Source organism: Candoia aspera, chromosome 2 (assembly GCF_035149785.1).
Source record: "Candoia aspera isolate rCanAsp1 chromosome 2, rCanAsp1.hap2, whole genome shotgun sequence".
Classification (NCBI taxonomy): Eukaryota; Metazoa; Chordata; class Lepidosauria; order Squamata; family Boidae; genus Candoia; species Candoia aspera.
In genome coordinates this window covers 195268336-195285190 of record NC_086154.1, presented here as the reverse complement: position 1 = coordinate 195285190, position 16855 = coordinate 195268336, and the positions used below count along the sequence as shown (strand labels likewise).

At 36.9% G+C, this 16855-nt stretch overlaps 2 protein-coding genes across 3 annotated transcripts in view; one reads left to right on the top strand and one right to left on the bottom strand.

The window, feature by feature from the left end:
- APBA1 (amyloid beta precursor protein binding family A member 1) overlaps positions 1-6907 on the top strand; it is a 50277-nt gene extending 43370 nt beyond the window's left edge. For both annotated transcript variants that reach the window (XM_063295123.1, XM_063295122.1), the window contains 6 exons: positions 159-344; positions 1263-1442; positions 2127-2339; positions 2642-2761; positions 3199-3339; positions 4715-6907. In XM_063295123.1, the coding sequence (XP_063151193.1) occupies positions 159-344; positions 1263-1442; positions 2127-2339; positions 2642-2761; positions 3199-3339; positions 4715-4786 (912 nt within the window). In that variant the 3' untranslated portion in view covers positions 4787-6907. The remainder of the gene's footprint in view (positions 1-158; positions 345-1262; positions 1443-2126; positions 2340-2641; positions 2762-3198; positions 3340-4714) is intronic.
- A 4487-nt stretch (positions 6908-11394) lies between these two features.
- The window catches only part of ENTREP1 (endosomal transmembrane epsin interactor 1), a 37254-nt gene continuing 31793 nt past the window's right edge, over positions 11395-16855 (bottom strand). The window contains exons 10-11 of the mRNA XM_063295117.1: positions 14459-14748; positions 11395-13312 (exon numbers count right to left, since the gene is read on the bottom strand). Coding sequence (XP_063151187.1) covers positions 13109-13312; positions 14459-14748 — 494 coding nt within the window. The 3' untranslated portion in view covers positions 11395-13108. The remainder of the gene's footprint in view (positions 13313-14458; positions 14749-16855) is intronic.

The window sequence follows — 16855 nt, the reverse complement described above, 5'->3', positions numbered from 1 at the left end:
GAGATCTGGCAGGTGGGAACTAATTCCTTTATTTTTATAGGAGGTGATGAAGATTTCCTTTAATTTGGAAAACATCCTTGTTTGTATGGAATGCCAGTGTTCTTAAATGATAGTGTGTTAGTGATAAAGAACACTAATGCAAGGCTCTGTTTTTTTAGGAAACTATGATGGATCATCCTTTGAGGACCATTTCCTACATTGCAGATATCGGAAATATAGTTGTATTGATGGCCCGAAGGCGAATGCCAAGATCAAATTCTCAAGATAATGTGGAGGCATCTCATCCGTCTCAGGATGGGAAGAGGCAGTATAAAATGATCTGCCATGTTTTTGAATCTGAAGATGTAAGGAGCTTTGTTATTTCTGCATTACAAATGAACATAGAATTCTCCTCTTTCTGAAATGCAGCCATCAGGCTGTTCATAGCAATCAGTAGGGCATGAACGTATGCAGCCGATCCTGATAGAAAGGAACCCATCAGTAAGAGAGAGGGTTGTAAGTTTTCTAGTCTGCCAATCATTATGACAGCTCGATTTTAAAACCAACCAAGATTAATCCAGAGACAGACAGTGTTTGTTGCAGGGAAACAGGTACAGAAAGAACAAGCAAGATGGGAGTGTGCTTCCTTAATTCTGAGTGCTACCCTGAGACTTGCTGAGAGAAGAATAAAGATTTAACACACAATACTGAGAGAAAATGATTAAAAACGTACATTGTCATGTTTTTCTTTAATCCACTAAACCATGGATGATGGCTGCAAGATTACTATGGCCTGGCCATGAGTAGACCAAGCCAAGAACTTGCATAGAAGGGAAAAACTGCTCTGCAGATACAGTTTTGTCTCTCTATTTTAGGAGTGTGCCTCTTTCTGTAAAGTTTCATCATATTAGGGGAAAAATCTTAAGAGGGTGAAAAAGAGCATTTACTATTTGAGCTAATAGAGATTCTGAACAATAAAATCATTTCCACATGCTTACTATTCCATAAAGTGCTACATCCATGAAGTTATTGAGGCTGATAATCTGAAACAGCTTTTCAAACTGAGGGCTCAAATAACATTTTAAGGTTCTGTCTCCCTCCCCCAGGCTATTTGTGAGCACTGAGTCTCACTGATGATCATGCAAGGAGCAGTTTGATATACTGCAGGTGCTATACATTTCACCACCCAGCTTATGGTGGGTTTGAAAACCCCTTTTTAAAACTACGCTGATCCTACTGGATATCCTTAGTTATTTTGTTTTGTTTTTTGTTTTCTGCTATAGGCACAATTAATTGCACAGTCCATTGGCCAGGCATTTAGCGTGGCATACCAGGAATTCTTGAGGGCAAATGGAATAAATCCTGAAGACTTGAGTCAGAAGGAATACAGTGACCTCCTCAACACCCAGGATATGTACAATGATGATCTGATCCACTTCTCTAAGTCTGAAAACTGCAAAGATGTATGCACCCCTTTATTCGTAATGCTGTTGAGCTAAGAACCCTCCCCTCACCTAATTTTCACAACTTACTTTAAAGCTTCTGTTGGTGTGTGAGTTCCATCAATACCATACACAATTCTATTTACTTTTAGGGATTGCAAAAACACACGTAATTGCAAAAACAGTAATTTTTCCCCTTCCTTTTTTTCATTTTTTAAAGTTATACATTACCTTTGATTAACACACTATGCACTCTGTTGAAGAAACAACTTTCCAATATTTGGCATGCTGGACACCACTGCAATGTGTCAGTAGGGAAAAAAGCCAGCTAATGCAATCAGTGATTTCTCTCCTGTTGATATACAGTATTTGTAAGAAAACGTATTTAAACAATTCCGTATAGCTAAAGGTGGTTTTATAGATAAAGTTCTAAATCTACATGTAGAAGAATAGCCACAGTGTATCTGTAATTTGGAGATATTTATACCCAGTTAAAATCCTACTATGTTTACTTGCTTTATCTCCACTCAATGATTGCACACATAATTGCTTTATATACTTTTTATTAAAGTAAATTTTTGAAATGCTTGTATTCATATTACAGTTGTAAGGGTAAGGCAAACGTGATGCCAATTTGGGCAACTTTTCAGGATTTCTACATTTCATAAAGGAGAATTATTTCTAATTTTTGTTCTCTCTATTCAGGTTTTCATTGAGAAGCAGAAGGGTGAAATTCTGGGCGTAGTGATTGTAGAATCCGGGTGGGGATCCATCTTGCCTACAGTTATCATTGCCAATATGATGCATGGAGGACCAGCAGAGAAATCTGGAAAACTGAACATTGGAGACCAGATCATGTCTATCAATGGGACTAGTTTAGTTGGTCTACCACTCTCTACATGCCAGAGTATCATAAAGGTGCATAAAATGAACTTTGTTTATTTAAGGCAGGATCCTGACCATACCTAACCAACAGGACTTTTCACTGTTTAGCAAGCTAATGCTTGAATAGGTATACCTTGCTTTTAGGTTAAGAATAAATTAAATGTAATGTCACCCAAATGCTCTTTTAAAGCATACTTGCCATATTTATTTTTATTTATTTATTATTCAAAAAATTTAAGTCCAACAGAGGGACTCTGGGAGGTTAATATTGGATATTAAGATCCAATACAGATTTCAAATAAATAATGCACGAATTCTGATATATTGTATTCAAGGGTTTAAAGACACAAGCCAGGGTTAAACTGAACATAGTGAGATGTCCTCCAGTAACTACTGTACTTATTAGAAGACCAGACCTCAGATACCAACTAGGCTTCAGTGTCCAGAATGGCATTGTAAGTACTACTCAACATCCTTCCTTATTCATTATCCTACTTCTTGCAAATATTTATTTTAAATGCCTCCAACTAAAACATCCTCAAGTGAATACTAAGTATGATACATTATTATTATTATATTTTTTATTTATCTATTCATTAATTCAACTCAAGACAGGGAACATACCTAATACTTCTGCTTCCTATTTTCACCACACCAACAACCCTGCCAGGTGGCTTGGGCTGAGAGGGAGGGACCGGGCCAAAGTCACCCAGCCGGCTTTCATGCCTTTAAGCAGGGCTAGAAGTCAGGCTCCTGGTTTCTAGGCCAGCACCTCAACCACTGCACCAAATTGGCAATCGTGCATGTGCAAATTAATCCTTGGCCTTATTGGAGCATCTGTCATGGTACATTCTCAATGCTTGCCTGCTGTTAGTTTCATGTGTCTTTCCAGATCTGTAGTCTTATGAGAGGAGGGATTGCAGAACGAGGAGGAGTCCGAGTGGGTCACCGAATTATTGAAATAAATGGACAAAGTGTTGTAGCAACACCTCATGAAAAGATTGTTCACGTTCTCTCAAATGCTGTTGGTGAGGTAAGAGCTGGCATCCATAAGTCTCCAATGAAAGTTTGGCTTGGCTGAATTATTATTGCCACAAATTAAAACGCTGGTCAACATAGACAGGACACTCCTTAATACAGACAGTAGCATTATAGTTTTTACTGAGGCTATAGTATTCTTTGCAGCTGTGTTTGCTGGGTACCAACAAGGATTATCTCTCTTTCTTCCAAGCTGTTTAGGTCTTATACACACCTCAGAATCATGAAATACTATATACTCGCGGATCAGCCAAGAATTTTAGGTGCCAAAATGCAGAAAATTGAGTTCAGCTTATCCACGGATGGGCTTATCCGTGAGTATATATGGTAATTCTAGCTGAGTGATAAGGTAACCAAATGAAAATTCTGACTAGGACTTTGAACCTAATTAGTCTAATATGCCCTTCACTACACCACTAGGTCTTCAGCCTATCTGGATTACACCCAAATTTAAAGTGAGTTACACTAGTGCGATTGCCACCATTTACTCTTTCAGTTGTTTATGAACTAGAAGAAAAGGGCATGAAAGGTGGGCAACCCTATCATTTGTAAGCATATTTGGAAGAAAGACCCACTTAGCCTAGTGGTGATTTATACCAACAACATAACATGTACACTTCTGTGAACTTTCAAACAAAATACTGTTCTTTCATATACATCTGCTTGGGTTTTTCTTCTTTGAACATTTCATTTGTAGATGAAAATAAAAGATTGGATTCTGAATTCCTATGAATAGAACTCATGGGAGATACTGCTGGGAGAAATGGGTTCCAATTCCTCCTTCCCCCGAAGTTCCCATAGGGACAATGGGTGAGGGAGCATTAATAGATACTGACTTCCCCCCACCTCTCCCCCATCCCTGCAAATATTCAGTGGTAGCTTCAATTAGGCCATAGTGACTTTGAGAGAGTTCTTAAAATTGTAATAACAGCTTTCATTATATAGAAGGAAAGATGAAGCCCTCTGCCCACCCATAGCATATCACTTGGCTACAATTACTTACTTTCTCATTTAACTTTACATCCAATGATTTAATAAGCTGACTTCTGAAATGGACATATAACTGTATTTTGGACTAAAATGTGAGTTGCTGTTTAGCATCCTATTTTAACATATATTCACACATTTAGCATTAATCTAAATATTGAATGGAACTTTTATTTATAGGCCTATACTACCATGTTAGCTAACAAATGATATTGTACATTATATATTGCTATTGAATATAGCAAACTCGTTTTGCTCCCTCTTTCAAACTCTTTTGAATGGAGAATACTTAAGCTATTCTACTCCTGACCCAACCCAAATTGCCCAGCCCCTTTGATTATTCTGGATGGAACACCAACTGATTAGTCTTTTCTTTCTTCCAGATTCATATGAAGACCATGCCAGCTGCCATGTACAGACTCTTGACTGCACAGGAACAACCAGTTTACATCTAAAGCTGACCCTTCCAGTGTGCATGGAGGATATTCCTTCTCATTAGTGGTGGTGTTTTCTTGTGCTGCATTTTGATGTCTGCAGCAGCATATCTCTTGCCCTTTTCTTACCTTTTATCATTCTGTTGGGTATAAGATGGCATTTTTGGTTGCACCTTTTTACAACTAGTTTTATGTAACTAAGAATCTCTAATATACACATGCATGCACTTATTCAAGCTATGTCATTTATGTTTTGTGGCTCTTACAATAGAAAACACAACTATCTTAAATAAAAATAAAGTAGAAAGCTCTTTTCACCAAATAAGACAGACTGCAGGTTAGACTTCTCCATTTATGGCAAAAGACATGATGTTGATCTATTTCTCCTATAAAGTTGCTGTGCCAAAGGTAGGAAAGCAACATTATAATTTTACCCTAAGTAAATAGTTAAATATGGTTTGAAGTAAACACTGATTCCCTTATGTAGTTAAATATCTATATAATGGAAAACTGTTACTAAAAGATGGTCTTTAGCTTATGCTGATAAACCTCTAGGCTAAAATCTGTATTGTCTATGGGAGATATTATTTTACAATTTTGCTCCTTAGTTCAAAAACTTCCCCTTATTTCTGAAAAGTCATTTATTTTTTAGATATAGCACAATTTTTTTGAAAGTGGCTTTTCTAATTCCTACTTTCTTTCCAGGATTCAGTAATAAAATTCTAAATATCCAATAAAAACAGTATGGGTATATGGGGGAAGGGTTTGGCCAGACTTAACTTTCTGTTTGTTTTTTTTCATTGTGGACATACATGGGTTACATTTTAAGTGTGTGTGCTTGATACAAGAGTTTTAACAAGTGTGCATACAGTACTACTTCATTTTGTTCTGAGCCAGTTTTAATTTTAACATATCTTGGTAAAAAAAATCTTGTATTTATTTATTTTTATGACTTCTCTTTAATTCTGAACCATAATTATGTAAGAAAAAAACTTAATTTATTTTGTTATATACATATACATATACATATATATATATTAAAAAAAAATAGATGAAAAGTTATTCCTACCCCATGTGATGCTAAAAAAGGTTGTGTTCAGTTAATTACTGTATACACTTGTGAAATGAAAGAATATTGCAAAAAGTTTGGTTACGATAGTTAAAATCAAGGCCAGTAGACTGTAATGTCTGTAGTGAACTATAGAGTGAGAACACAAAAGTTTAGGTCCTGTGGCAGCTTACACAATTATAAATTTACCACAGTATTTTTGAGTAGTGCATATAAATGTTTATTCACAATACGTATCTTGATCTTTAAAACGACCTAAAATTGTTTGCTTTGATACGACAGACAAACATGTTTTATCTTTCTGAATTGTGTTTGCTATTTGTGTGGGATATAGGAAAGAAAATAGGAAATAGAGTAACAAAGGGGAAAGGTGGCAGCCCAGTTTCACATCCGCAGCAGCACAGGTGTGCCAAGGGAAGGAGCTGGGTGTTTGCATGTTGCATGGAAGCACACTGTGCACACACGTTGCACAGAGTTGTAATGATAGGGTCTTCAGGATTCAGTGCCCTGCATGGGTGTTCAGTGTAAATGCATGTAGATCCCACCCCTTCCAGAAATATAAAAGCACTGGGAAGTTGAGCGTTTGACAGCATAACAGAACATTGAACAAGTTAACAGAAAACCATTGCCTACGAGGCATAATGTTATTACAGTTCTGTATGCCCCAATCGCACACATTGGCAGAGGAGTAACTACAAGACTGGAATGTTAATTCCCTTTCTTCATTTGCAAAAGAATTGTACGCCATCACATTATATTGCCTATAGAGTATTACTGGAAAGATATACAATAATAAAGACGACCTAATTTCTTCCAGTCCAAGTCTGCAATCCAGTCCTATCTATTGAAGTCCATTTCAACTCACTGAAATCAGTGGCCAACTGTGCATAAGACTGAGATGCAAATTTGGGGTCAGTGAGCTACTTAATACTATTGCTTTACCGAAAGGAAATGGCTATAGCTCAGGTCAACAAACTAGATGTGAGACCACTAAGTGCTGCATAAAAGGTACGAGATATATGCATAATGCTGTAACTTTTCAAAGCAAAGCAAAATAAAATATATTAAATTCAGCTTTTGGACTTTCGACATTTAACTAAATTCTCTACCTATTGTATTTATTTAGCTGTGAAAAAAAATGCATATATTTTTTATTTTTAAATTGGCCTAAAACTGGATTTTTTCATCTTTTTGATTTGCTTTTTTCTACCTATGGGGCAGGAGTGAATTTTTCACTTTTGAAATAGAGGGATACAGCAGGAAAAAAACACAAAGTTGTATGGATTAGCAGAAAAAATGGCATGTACTACATAAAGACCAAGTAAAAATGTATTCACTGGAATAATTCTGTAGAATTACCTTGTTATGGAACAGGCATTCCAAACTGTGGAATCATAATTTATGTAGACTCTTTGTGTGAGGCATCCTCCATTCAGAGAACAAACAAGTACATGTTTTCTGATGGTGAACTGCTTTACAAAAGGTTTTAATTATTTGTAAGGCCTGTGAGCACGTATTATTGTGATCAGCATAGGAACAGTAACATAGATTACACCATTGCCATCTACAACTTAAAAGTTTTGAAGAACTTAAAGGTTATTTTTTCCATTAGGGAAAGAGCATACTTTCTTTTCTTCCTGATCCCTACAATCAAGAAAAATGGATCCATTGACCTCCAGCTTAGGTTAAAAAAACCAAAATATTTTCTTCAAATCCTAATTCTCAGCAACATTGGCTCCTAGAGTAGATTTATTCTATTTCAGGTATATCCAAGAGCCTTCTCAATAAGACATATTAAGAAAGTAAGATATGAGTAGTATCGATGTGTTTTTAAAAGTAAAACAAACGCTTGTGTAAGCTTCAACATGTCCTTAACTTGAATTCCCAGTATGTTTTTCAAGGATAGCCAGACAAAGTCCAGTTCAAAAAGTGCAGTGTTAGGGGTTTCTTTCTCTTCTCTTTCATTTTGTAAATTCCAGAACCTCGGAAGAATATTTTAAGAATAATGTGGACTGGAAGTTAGGAATTCATTGAATACTGATGTTTTTAATAGTTGATATGGGAAGATTCTCTGTGGGATCAAAGGGTCTATTTATTTTATATCATTTCTAGTCTGCACAAATCCAGGAAAATGTAGTACCAAACTTTTAATTCCAGCAGGTTTACAATAAATTTTAGGTTGCCTCTTAAATTTACCATTTTTCCTATGTGCATCTGAATAATTTAATTTTAAGGTAGAGAGTAATTTATTTTTTATTCTAGGAATAAAAGCAATGTGTTTAAACACGAGAGTATGCATGCATGTGTCTGTAATTTCTGGACCGCCTGTGAGGTTAGAAATTGGCACCATTTTACAGTAGTTCTGCTTGTGAATGGGTGAGTTAAGTTGGTGGTGGCAGTGGTGAAGTGGTTGAGCCCACCGGCATTCAATTATGGGGTGCCAAAGGGTTGTTCCTTTCTCCTAGCTTACTCTATTTAACATTCATTCATTCATTCAAATTTATCTGCCACCCATCTCATATATGACGAGTCTGGGCGGCTATGGCTTCATTTGATGAAGTTGTGGGAGTTAGCTCTCATTTTGAAGTGATATATATAAATATGCTGATACTCACTTGTACATTCCACCTTCAGCCAACTGAGACATGTGGTTGAAGTCCTGATTCATTTGGGGTTTAGATGACAAAAAACAAGCTTAACCCACACAACATGGAATGGCCATTAATTCAGAAGCTTACTGATTCCAGGACTGTATCATCTTTAACTTTTGTTGGGGTTGTGCTATTGGGGAATCTCCTGGACTCTCAGCTCTTCTTGCTCAAGGAGCAGGTGGAAAGCATGGCCAGGAGGGCTTTTGCCCAGCTTTGGCTGGTGCACCAGTGTTCAACCTTCCTTGGAATAGGATGCTATGAAGATGGTAACTCAGGCCCTTCTCTGTGTTACATTAGTGGAGTTTGCTCTACATGGGGCTGTCCTGGATGATCACCTTCAAGCCAATCCAGAAGGCAGCTGCCTGCATGCTTACTAGGTAGACACAATGCTGCCACATTACATAATTGCCATGGGAGCTGCACTGCTTACTGACATGTATTTGAACACAATTCAGTGGTCTTGCTCACTACCTTGAAAGACCTATTTGGCTGGAGAATTGGGCATCTAAGAAAATACTTGACTTGGGTAGTCAAAGAGCCCTTGTTGAGGGTTGCCAGAGACCAGGAGGGGCAGTGGGAGAGGGCTCAGATTCAGGCAATCTCTCAGGGAGCTCCCCACCTATGGGGAGAACAGGCTGCCTCCTGAGGTAAGGATGGCTTCCATTCTTGTGGCTTTCTGTAACCAAGTAAGAGCCTGGCTTTTCTGTCAGGCCTTGGGGATTTGTTGTGGAGCCTTCAGTGCTTAGTTGATGTATTATTACTACTGTAAATTACTATTGTTGTTTTATCATCTGTAAATTGCCTAAGACCTCCTGACTGAGGTGGGGATAAATCACATAAGTAAACAAGAAAGAGTGCACAGCATACACACACACTTCTGTAGGCCTTGAATGTCGATACTGTACCATCGATTGGAAGTTTTTGGATTTTTGTCACAGGTGTTTTGCTCCCTTTTTCTGTAAATGCAACTGCAGTGATTTGGGGGATTTAAAAAAAATTGCTTCTGCCCCCTTGGTTTTGTTGTGATGTATTTACATGTGCAACATTATTTAAAAGAGTGCTAATATCTGTAAGATTGATTCCACCCCACCCCCACCCCAAGACATCATATGCCACCAAAACTTTAACTTGATTTAGGAAACCGTCCTGCCTCTTAAGCTACCAGTTAACAGAGTTCCATCTCCACAAATTCCAGAATTACAAATTTACGTCCATATTGAGGAACTTCTTAAATTTAGCAATTTCCTCTAGCAATCTCAGCAAATTTTACGCAAGGCTTAATTGAATCAAGATGATAATACAATAACAGCATCAGCATTTTTTTTTTAAACTTCTGAAGAAACAAAATTGTAAGTTTATGTTCAGTTTAGCACAAAATGCTGAGATTATTTGCAGCTACAGTAGTATGATCATTATCAGTGGCTGTTTATAGGAGTTCCACACTAAATTAACTTCATATGCGTAAAGCTGACATTGATAGTATAATTTTAAGGTTTCTGCATAATATCCAGGACTGAGCAAACAGATTTGAACTTGTTCTATTCCATATCTGGGACTCAAACTCCAATCTATTTCCAAAGCTCCAGTGAGGTGCAAATGATAGCACTAAAGCAGCCACACCAAAAATAAAGAAAAAAAGCCACAAGAGGGAAGGGAGGTATTTGATTCAGTGATTAATAGGTCTGCTCTCAAAACTGCGGTAGCTCTTCTAGCTAGTTTACAGTACTCCATCATTAATCTGCCTCTCTCCATTGACTCTGAAAGGTGGCAATATTAGGGCGGGGGGGGTGTTTCCATACCACGTCTTGTGCTTACTGTATTTGATTTGCATTCGCTAACTCACATGATAAAGCAGCAACTAGAAAAGAGCAGAAAGTACATTCAATGTATTTCTATCACAAGTCTCTAAAACCACATTCAGGAACAGGAGTTATCCCATACAAAACTTTCTTAATCCTAAGTCTCTCCAGGTATCCAGTTGCAATTTGGCAAGGATGTGCTCACCAGAAAAATCTTATTAATGTTATCATATTCTATCTTAAAACAGTACTGGCACTTTAAAAAAGGGAATACCACCCAAAAAATTCCTGTACCAATTTCTATGAAATCTAGCATGCTTCATCCTTTACAGTTTGGTTCTCTGTTTCAATCTATTCTTGTAAAAATATGAGGGTTGAATGAAAAGGGAAGTCTTCAATATTTTAAGTTGCCAACAGTTGGCAATACTGATGCACTACAAGCTCTGTCATGTTCTTTAGCACCCATTCTTTCATTTTAGTGAAAAAGGTTGGATTACTATTGTGCATGAGCTGGAACCCTGCCATGAATACTCATTAGCACACTTTAAGTAGAGAGAATGAAGGTGAGGAATTTCTTCACAGCTTCATGACAACCGGTGAAATACAGGCTCATCATTATGACCCAGAAATAAACCATCAGACCATAGAATATCACAAGCTTTCACCAGAAAACTAATTTTGGGGGAATGCAGATGGATATTCATCTGGAGTTCCTTGAACCCAGCACCACTATCAACTTGACATCACAACACTCAAAACTTTGAAATGACGATTATGCAAAGTTCAGAAGCGTAAGAACTTTTGCTGCAAAATGACACTAGACATCAGTTCATGAGTCATCCAAAAGGCAATTGTGAAGTTGAATCCCACCACCTCCTCCTTCCATAAAATCCAGATATGGTACCATGTGACTTCCATCTTTCCCCAGAATTGAAGGAATACCTGTGTGGGCATCTGTTTGACTCCAATAGAGAGGTGTAAAGGACTATCAGGAGATAAAGTGTGGATTTTTTTGTGACACCTTTAAGAAGCTTGTCCATCATTGGCAGAAATGTGTTGTAAATACTGGTGATTATGTGCAGGAGTAAATATTGGCAACAAAAGAGCTAATTTCAAGGATTATTTTTCTGTTTCATTTATTAAAGTATCCCTATTTAAAATCATGGAAATCAAGGCATTAATTTTCATTCAACCCTCACCAAAAAATTACAGCCATGGTTTCCCTGTGTTAGCCAACTGGAAAACATTGTTTTACTAAATCATGCTTCAAATGGATATATCAAGTTCAATGAGACTAATTCAAAGAGGTCTGGGCCACTTGTTAAGGTTTTAGCTGCTGAATGACACTTAGGGAACAAATTTGAATAGTTAATACATGGTGCCAAGAAAAAAAAACTAATTTTATTTCATTTATATTTTTAATCAAAATTAAATACAGCTCATTAATCTTGGGCTGCAATTTTCTGAACCAAGACATAAACTCTGAATAAGAGAAGAGTTGGATTATTATTATTCAGGAAGTTGAAAGTAAAAACCTTGAAAATTTGTGTCATAGCTTCTACCACCTATCAGTTTCATCCATTACAGACAAGTGTTTTGAAATGTACAGTATGTATTTTAAGTCAGTGAAGGTTTAGGGAGAGAGAAAAGCCTCTCTTTGCTCATCTGGATTGCTGATAATGATTGAAACCAAATTATGAACAAAAAATCACTGGAAATACATTTATAATCTGTATGTTTTAAACAGATTAATCCAAATCATTCCCATAAAACATTTAGACAGCAAACACACACTTTGAAAACGATTCACAGGAAGGGCTTCAGTCCTTGCCCAAGGACAGCATCTTTAAATATTTATTAAAATGATCCATTTTTTTTCAGGCTTCTATGGGATCCTGAAAAAAGATGCCACCTCTTTAATAGGTTAATGATTATGAGTCAACTTTTTAAAGCAATGGCATTTTATTTTCAGGCTGCATAAATAAATAGCATCTGTACTGCTTTCCCACTTCCTTGCAGTCTGAATCATTTTTGAAGCCTGCACGGCTCTCCAAATTGGTACAAGACTGCTCATTCTCACCTCATCAAAGTGTCATCAAGCAGGAAGGTGAAAAACTGCATGTTTGCAATAAAGCTACCTTGCAAAAATTGTATCATTGCACTGAATTTATAATCTTGAAAGAATGGGATTAATAAAGTAGTTTATGGGCTTGGAGCAGCAGAACACCTGACTGACCTACTACTCTTAAGCACTTTTGCACTTAAAGTGATACAAAAAGAGCTGAATGTTCATGCCGCACCTTAAGTAAAGTGATAGCTTTGTGCACCCCACAGCTCAAGATCATTTTGTAAGATTTCTCTATACTTTTTCTTTCATTTAACATGATAAAGAACATTATCCAAAAGGAAAGGGATGAATGACAGTACATACCTAGGTTTGATATAGATTTATCTCTACCTTATATACCCTTTGAGATATAAAAGAAATTAAAATGAAACCCACACATACTAGAGACAAAAACACTCAAAGTTTATGTAGAAACAATGAAATGCTTTCAAAAACAATACTCATCTTTCTTATATCCCAAGATACAGAGCTGCTCCTCAAATATCCTAACTATACCTGAATATCCCTTTTTCTGATTCAGAGCTGTATTTATAATGCACCGTGGTTTTCTTAGAAGTAATTTACTCCAGAATTTTCCTCAAATGCTCTTTCAAAAGCAGCAGTACAGTAAGCGTCTAACACAGATTAAGGATTCCTCCACCAGATTGTTTTCCTGCTCCAGTCCTTGAATCCCACAGGGGACCTCAAAGCAAGAGTTCAGAGCACCGTTTCTCGTACGACTCCAATGAGGCTATGAGGCCGTTCAGGTTCCATCCTTTGGGTTCTCTGGTCCAGCACCCGGGTCCTTGCGGCAGTAAAAGTACTTACATCTCCACAGCTTGCCAAATGCAAAAGTCCCGGATGCCTTCTGAAAGGCAGTGTGTGCACTTCAGCTCCAGATGGGTGAGCAGGAGTCATGATCTTTGGAAAGAACATTTTTAGAACATTACACTGTCAGTTGCCATATCTAGTTTTATGTGAGAAAACTGATTATAAAGGAAATGTTAACCACCTTAAAATAGCAATAACTGAGGTCATACAATACCTAGCTATTTTAAAAAAAAAAACCAGTTGTAATCCTTTAGCCATCAGGACATGTTTTTAGCATCCTGTTGGCCCATTTTTCCTTTTGATTGAGAATTAAGCCATTTAGTTAGAAACATTGCTCCTATGGATTTTGAGGGGCGGTGTATGTATGAGTGAGTGGGCATTGTCTTTAGTATCAGCAGTAACTTTCCTTGACTTCCTTAGTTTCTTCCAATAAATATTTTAAATTGCTTTTTTCAAAATAATGGACTTCCAGAACATCAGATTTCTGGGCTGTAGTTCTGTATCTCACTTCACTATTCACATTGTACCTTTCATGTTGAGCTTTGTGAGTGTAGGCAGGATAATCTAATTCTGCAAGGACGTTCTCCCTATTTCCTCTACTCCACAGGCAAGAGTCTTCTACCATTATCCATCTTCTGCAGACAAGCATATCCAGCACTGAAAAAGGCTGACCCTGACCCATCTTTTTATGTGACCAGTTAAACTTGGGGAGAGCTTGAGTCACAAGTATTACCGTTTCTTCCAACTTACTAAGTAAATAAAATGCTAATTCACCCTTAAGAACTGCAATGTAACTAGATAATGCAAATTTATGATAACATCACAATTATTCCTTAAATAATTACTATATGCTTCACTAATTTAGAGAGAATAAAAAAAATTAGAAGATCAATACAGAAGTGACAAGTGATTAAATAAGGGCAAAAGGTTCACCATCTCTTGCCCTTCTTCACTACCTGGATCAAAGAAACTGAATCATTAACTGTGATCAAAGAATAAATCTGTAACCCCCATAGACTTTTCCTTCATCAGTATTGCTAGAATGAAGAAGGAACCACAGACTATTTGATGTGATGAAAAATTACCTTGTCTTTCCCCGGGGGGGGGGATAAATAAATATAAATATAATATATAAATATAAAACACAGGACAGCAACATAAGCTCAAAGTCACATTTTGAACAGTGCTTTACTACCCCAAATATCGCTGCAAACTGCTTAGGAGTTTGTATACTACCTGCTCAAGGAAACCAGCACTGGTGATGGCTTCCTCCATGTGCTCTTCATCTGATTTTAAAACAGATTTTATGTCTTCTACAAGTTCATGGATGTCAGGAGTCATGTTGCAGGAGGATTGCTCCAAGAATTTTGCCACAAGCAGCTTAGTATCTATATACGATTTGTAGTCTATCAAAGACTGAGGCCTTGAGCGCAGAGCCTTTGCTCTCAGACTTTTTCGCAAAATGACAGTAGCCAGCTGTGGTTTTCGGTCTGTTTGAGTGGCAGCTTCGCAACTTAGCACTGGATCTGGAGACAAAATAAAATCTCACTGGATGCACCTTGACAGTTTACCCACAGAGAGACAGTCACAAACATCCACAGACCAGAGTCACAAAACCACCACGCAAACCCTGCCTTCTTCTATTTGCATTGCAATGTTGCACGTAGGTTAGGAGCAGAGCTTGCATCATGAAGTTGTAACACTTGCTTTGACATTCTGATGGAACTGTTGGATTCTGAGGATCCCTCTATAATTGGCAAAAATCCCATAATTTAAAATTAATCATTGAACCCCATAAATATAAAACAGTCTTGCCTGAATGAAACAATGATAACAATACTCAGAAGCCAAACCAAACTGAAGAAGCCCTATTTTTAATTACAGAGCTAAAAATATATGAACTGCACTTCTGGTATTTTAAATCAGGGGCTCCGTTACAGAATGTCCATCCTCATAGCAGTGAATCTATAAGCCAATCAGAGATTTCACTGTTAATTAGTGTTACAAACAGAACACAAACTCCATGACCGTAAAATAATTTACCGAACTACTACCCCTTCACTACCCTGTTTTATTTTTTTTTTGCACATCCCCCCCCCCTGCTTTTTTTGGTATTGCTGTTATTCCCAGAGTTCACAGCAGGATACCTGGACAGTATTGTGATGTGATCATTACAACAATAACCCTGAGTGTGTGACTGGCCAAAAATCACCCAGCAAACTCTGTGGTCGGATGAAGACCTTGACCTGTTTTTAACACTACACTACACTACACTACACTGGCTCTTAAATACTATTGCAGGAGCATGTCTGAGGAAATAAATAATGAAGGATTAGAAAAAGAGTGAAGAAAAATTTTGCCACTCTTGAAACTAAAAAGAATGATCTAATAGCATACAAAAGTAGTGATGATAATCTGCCTTTAATGTGGAAGATGCTTATTTCAATCATCCTATCCAAGCTGTTAGCCAGAAACTAATTATACTACATACTATATACAGAAACTTTACATAGATTTACCTGAGGGATAATTTCAATATATCTAACCAGTCAAATATTTATAATTAGTCAAAACTAAAATTTAGAAGGCAGACCAATTACCAAAATGCAGAGATGACAAATATCTGGGATTAAAAAGGGAGAGACGATGATTAAAGCCAAACAACTTACTTTAAAATATTTCCATTAAATAGAAACAGTACAGAATTTATAAACAAGTTCTTCTCTGGCAAAGATCACCTACTTTTTGAAACAAACAGGTAACATCAGTTGCTCAAAAAGGTAATTCTAATACTTAAAAAAAATCTAGTTTAGAAATCTATGGATCTATTTCTATTACCCGTTTTAAAATTTGTACACTACCAACCTAAATTTATTACTGTTAATTTAGTGGAATCAGCCTTTTGTTGTTTGCTAAACATATGAAATGAGGACCAGAAACCTGAATCTGAGTGATTATCTACATACTTTATGAGGAGAAAGGTGGGATATAATTCATTTAAAAATGAAATAAGCCTGGAGGATAACACCAATCCTATTGCCCTATCCATTCAGTCTCAACCTTCCCATGTTTGCCAAGACCAGAAGGGCAAATATAACCATGTTCAGGTTTTTCAACAATGTAAACTACACCTGAGCAGCGTATTTCCACTTTTACACTTTTAAATAAAAATGAGTAAGTTATGAAGGCAGCAGGGCCACATTACAATATCCTCTTAGTCCCTATGTTTACAACTACTATATGCCTGGTTTCTTCAAAATGTGATAATGGCTGCAATATAAACTTATATAAATATATATATCAGTATATGTCAGGCATAGAAAAAAATTAATATAGGCACTTAAGACTTTGAAATGTGTCCTAGTACTATATTTGAGAACCCTGCATTTTAGCTTCTGCCCCAAAAGCTAGGGATCAGATTTTGAGTTGGCCAAAGACTCAAAGGCTTTTATTAGTGAAATTTCTTTGCCAAGAGACTAATTTCTCACAAACAGAATAAAACCAAATTTTACAAAAAATAAAAAACTTGAAATTGCAGAGGGAGATATTCTAATGCTTGGGAATATACCTGGGGTCTTCTCCTGGACTTCAGACAAATCTGGTTTATCAAAAAGGCTTTCTGATAAACTTCCA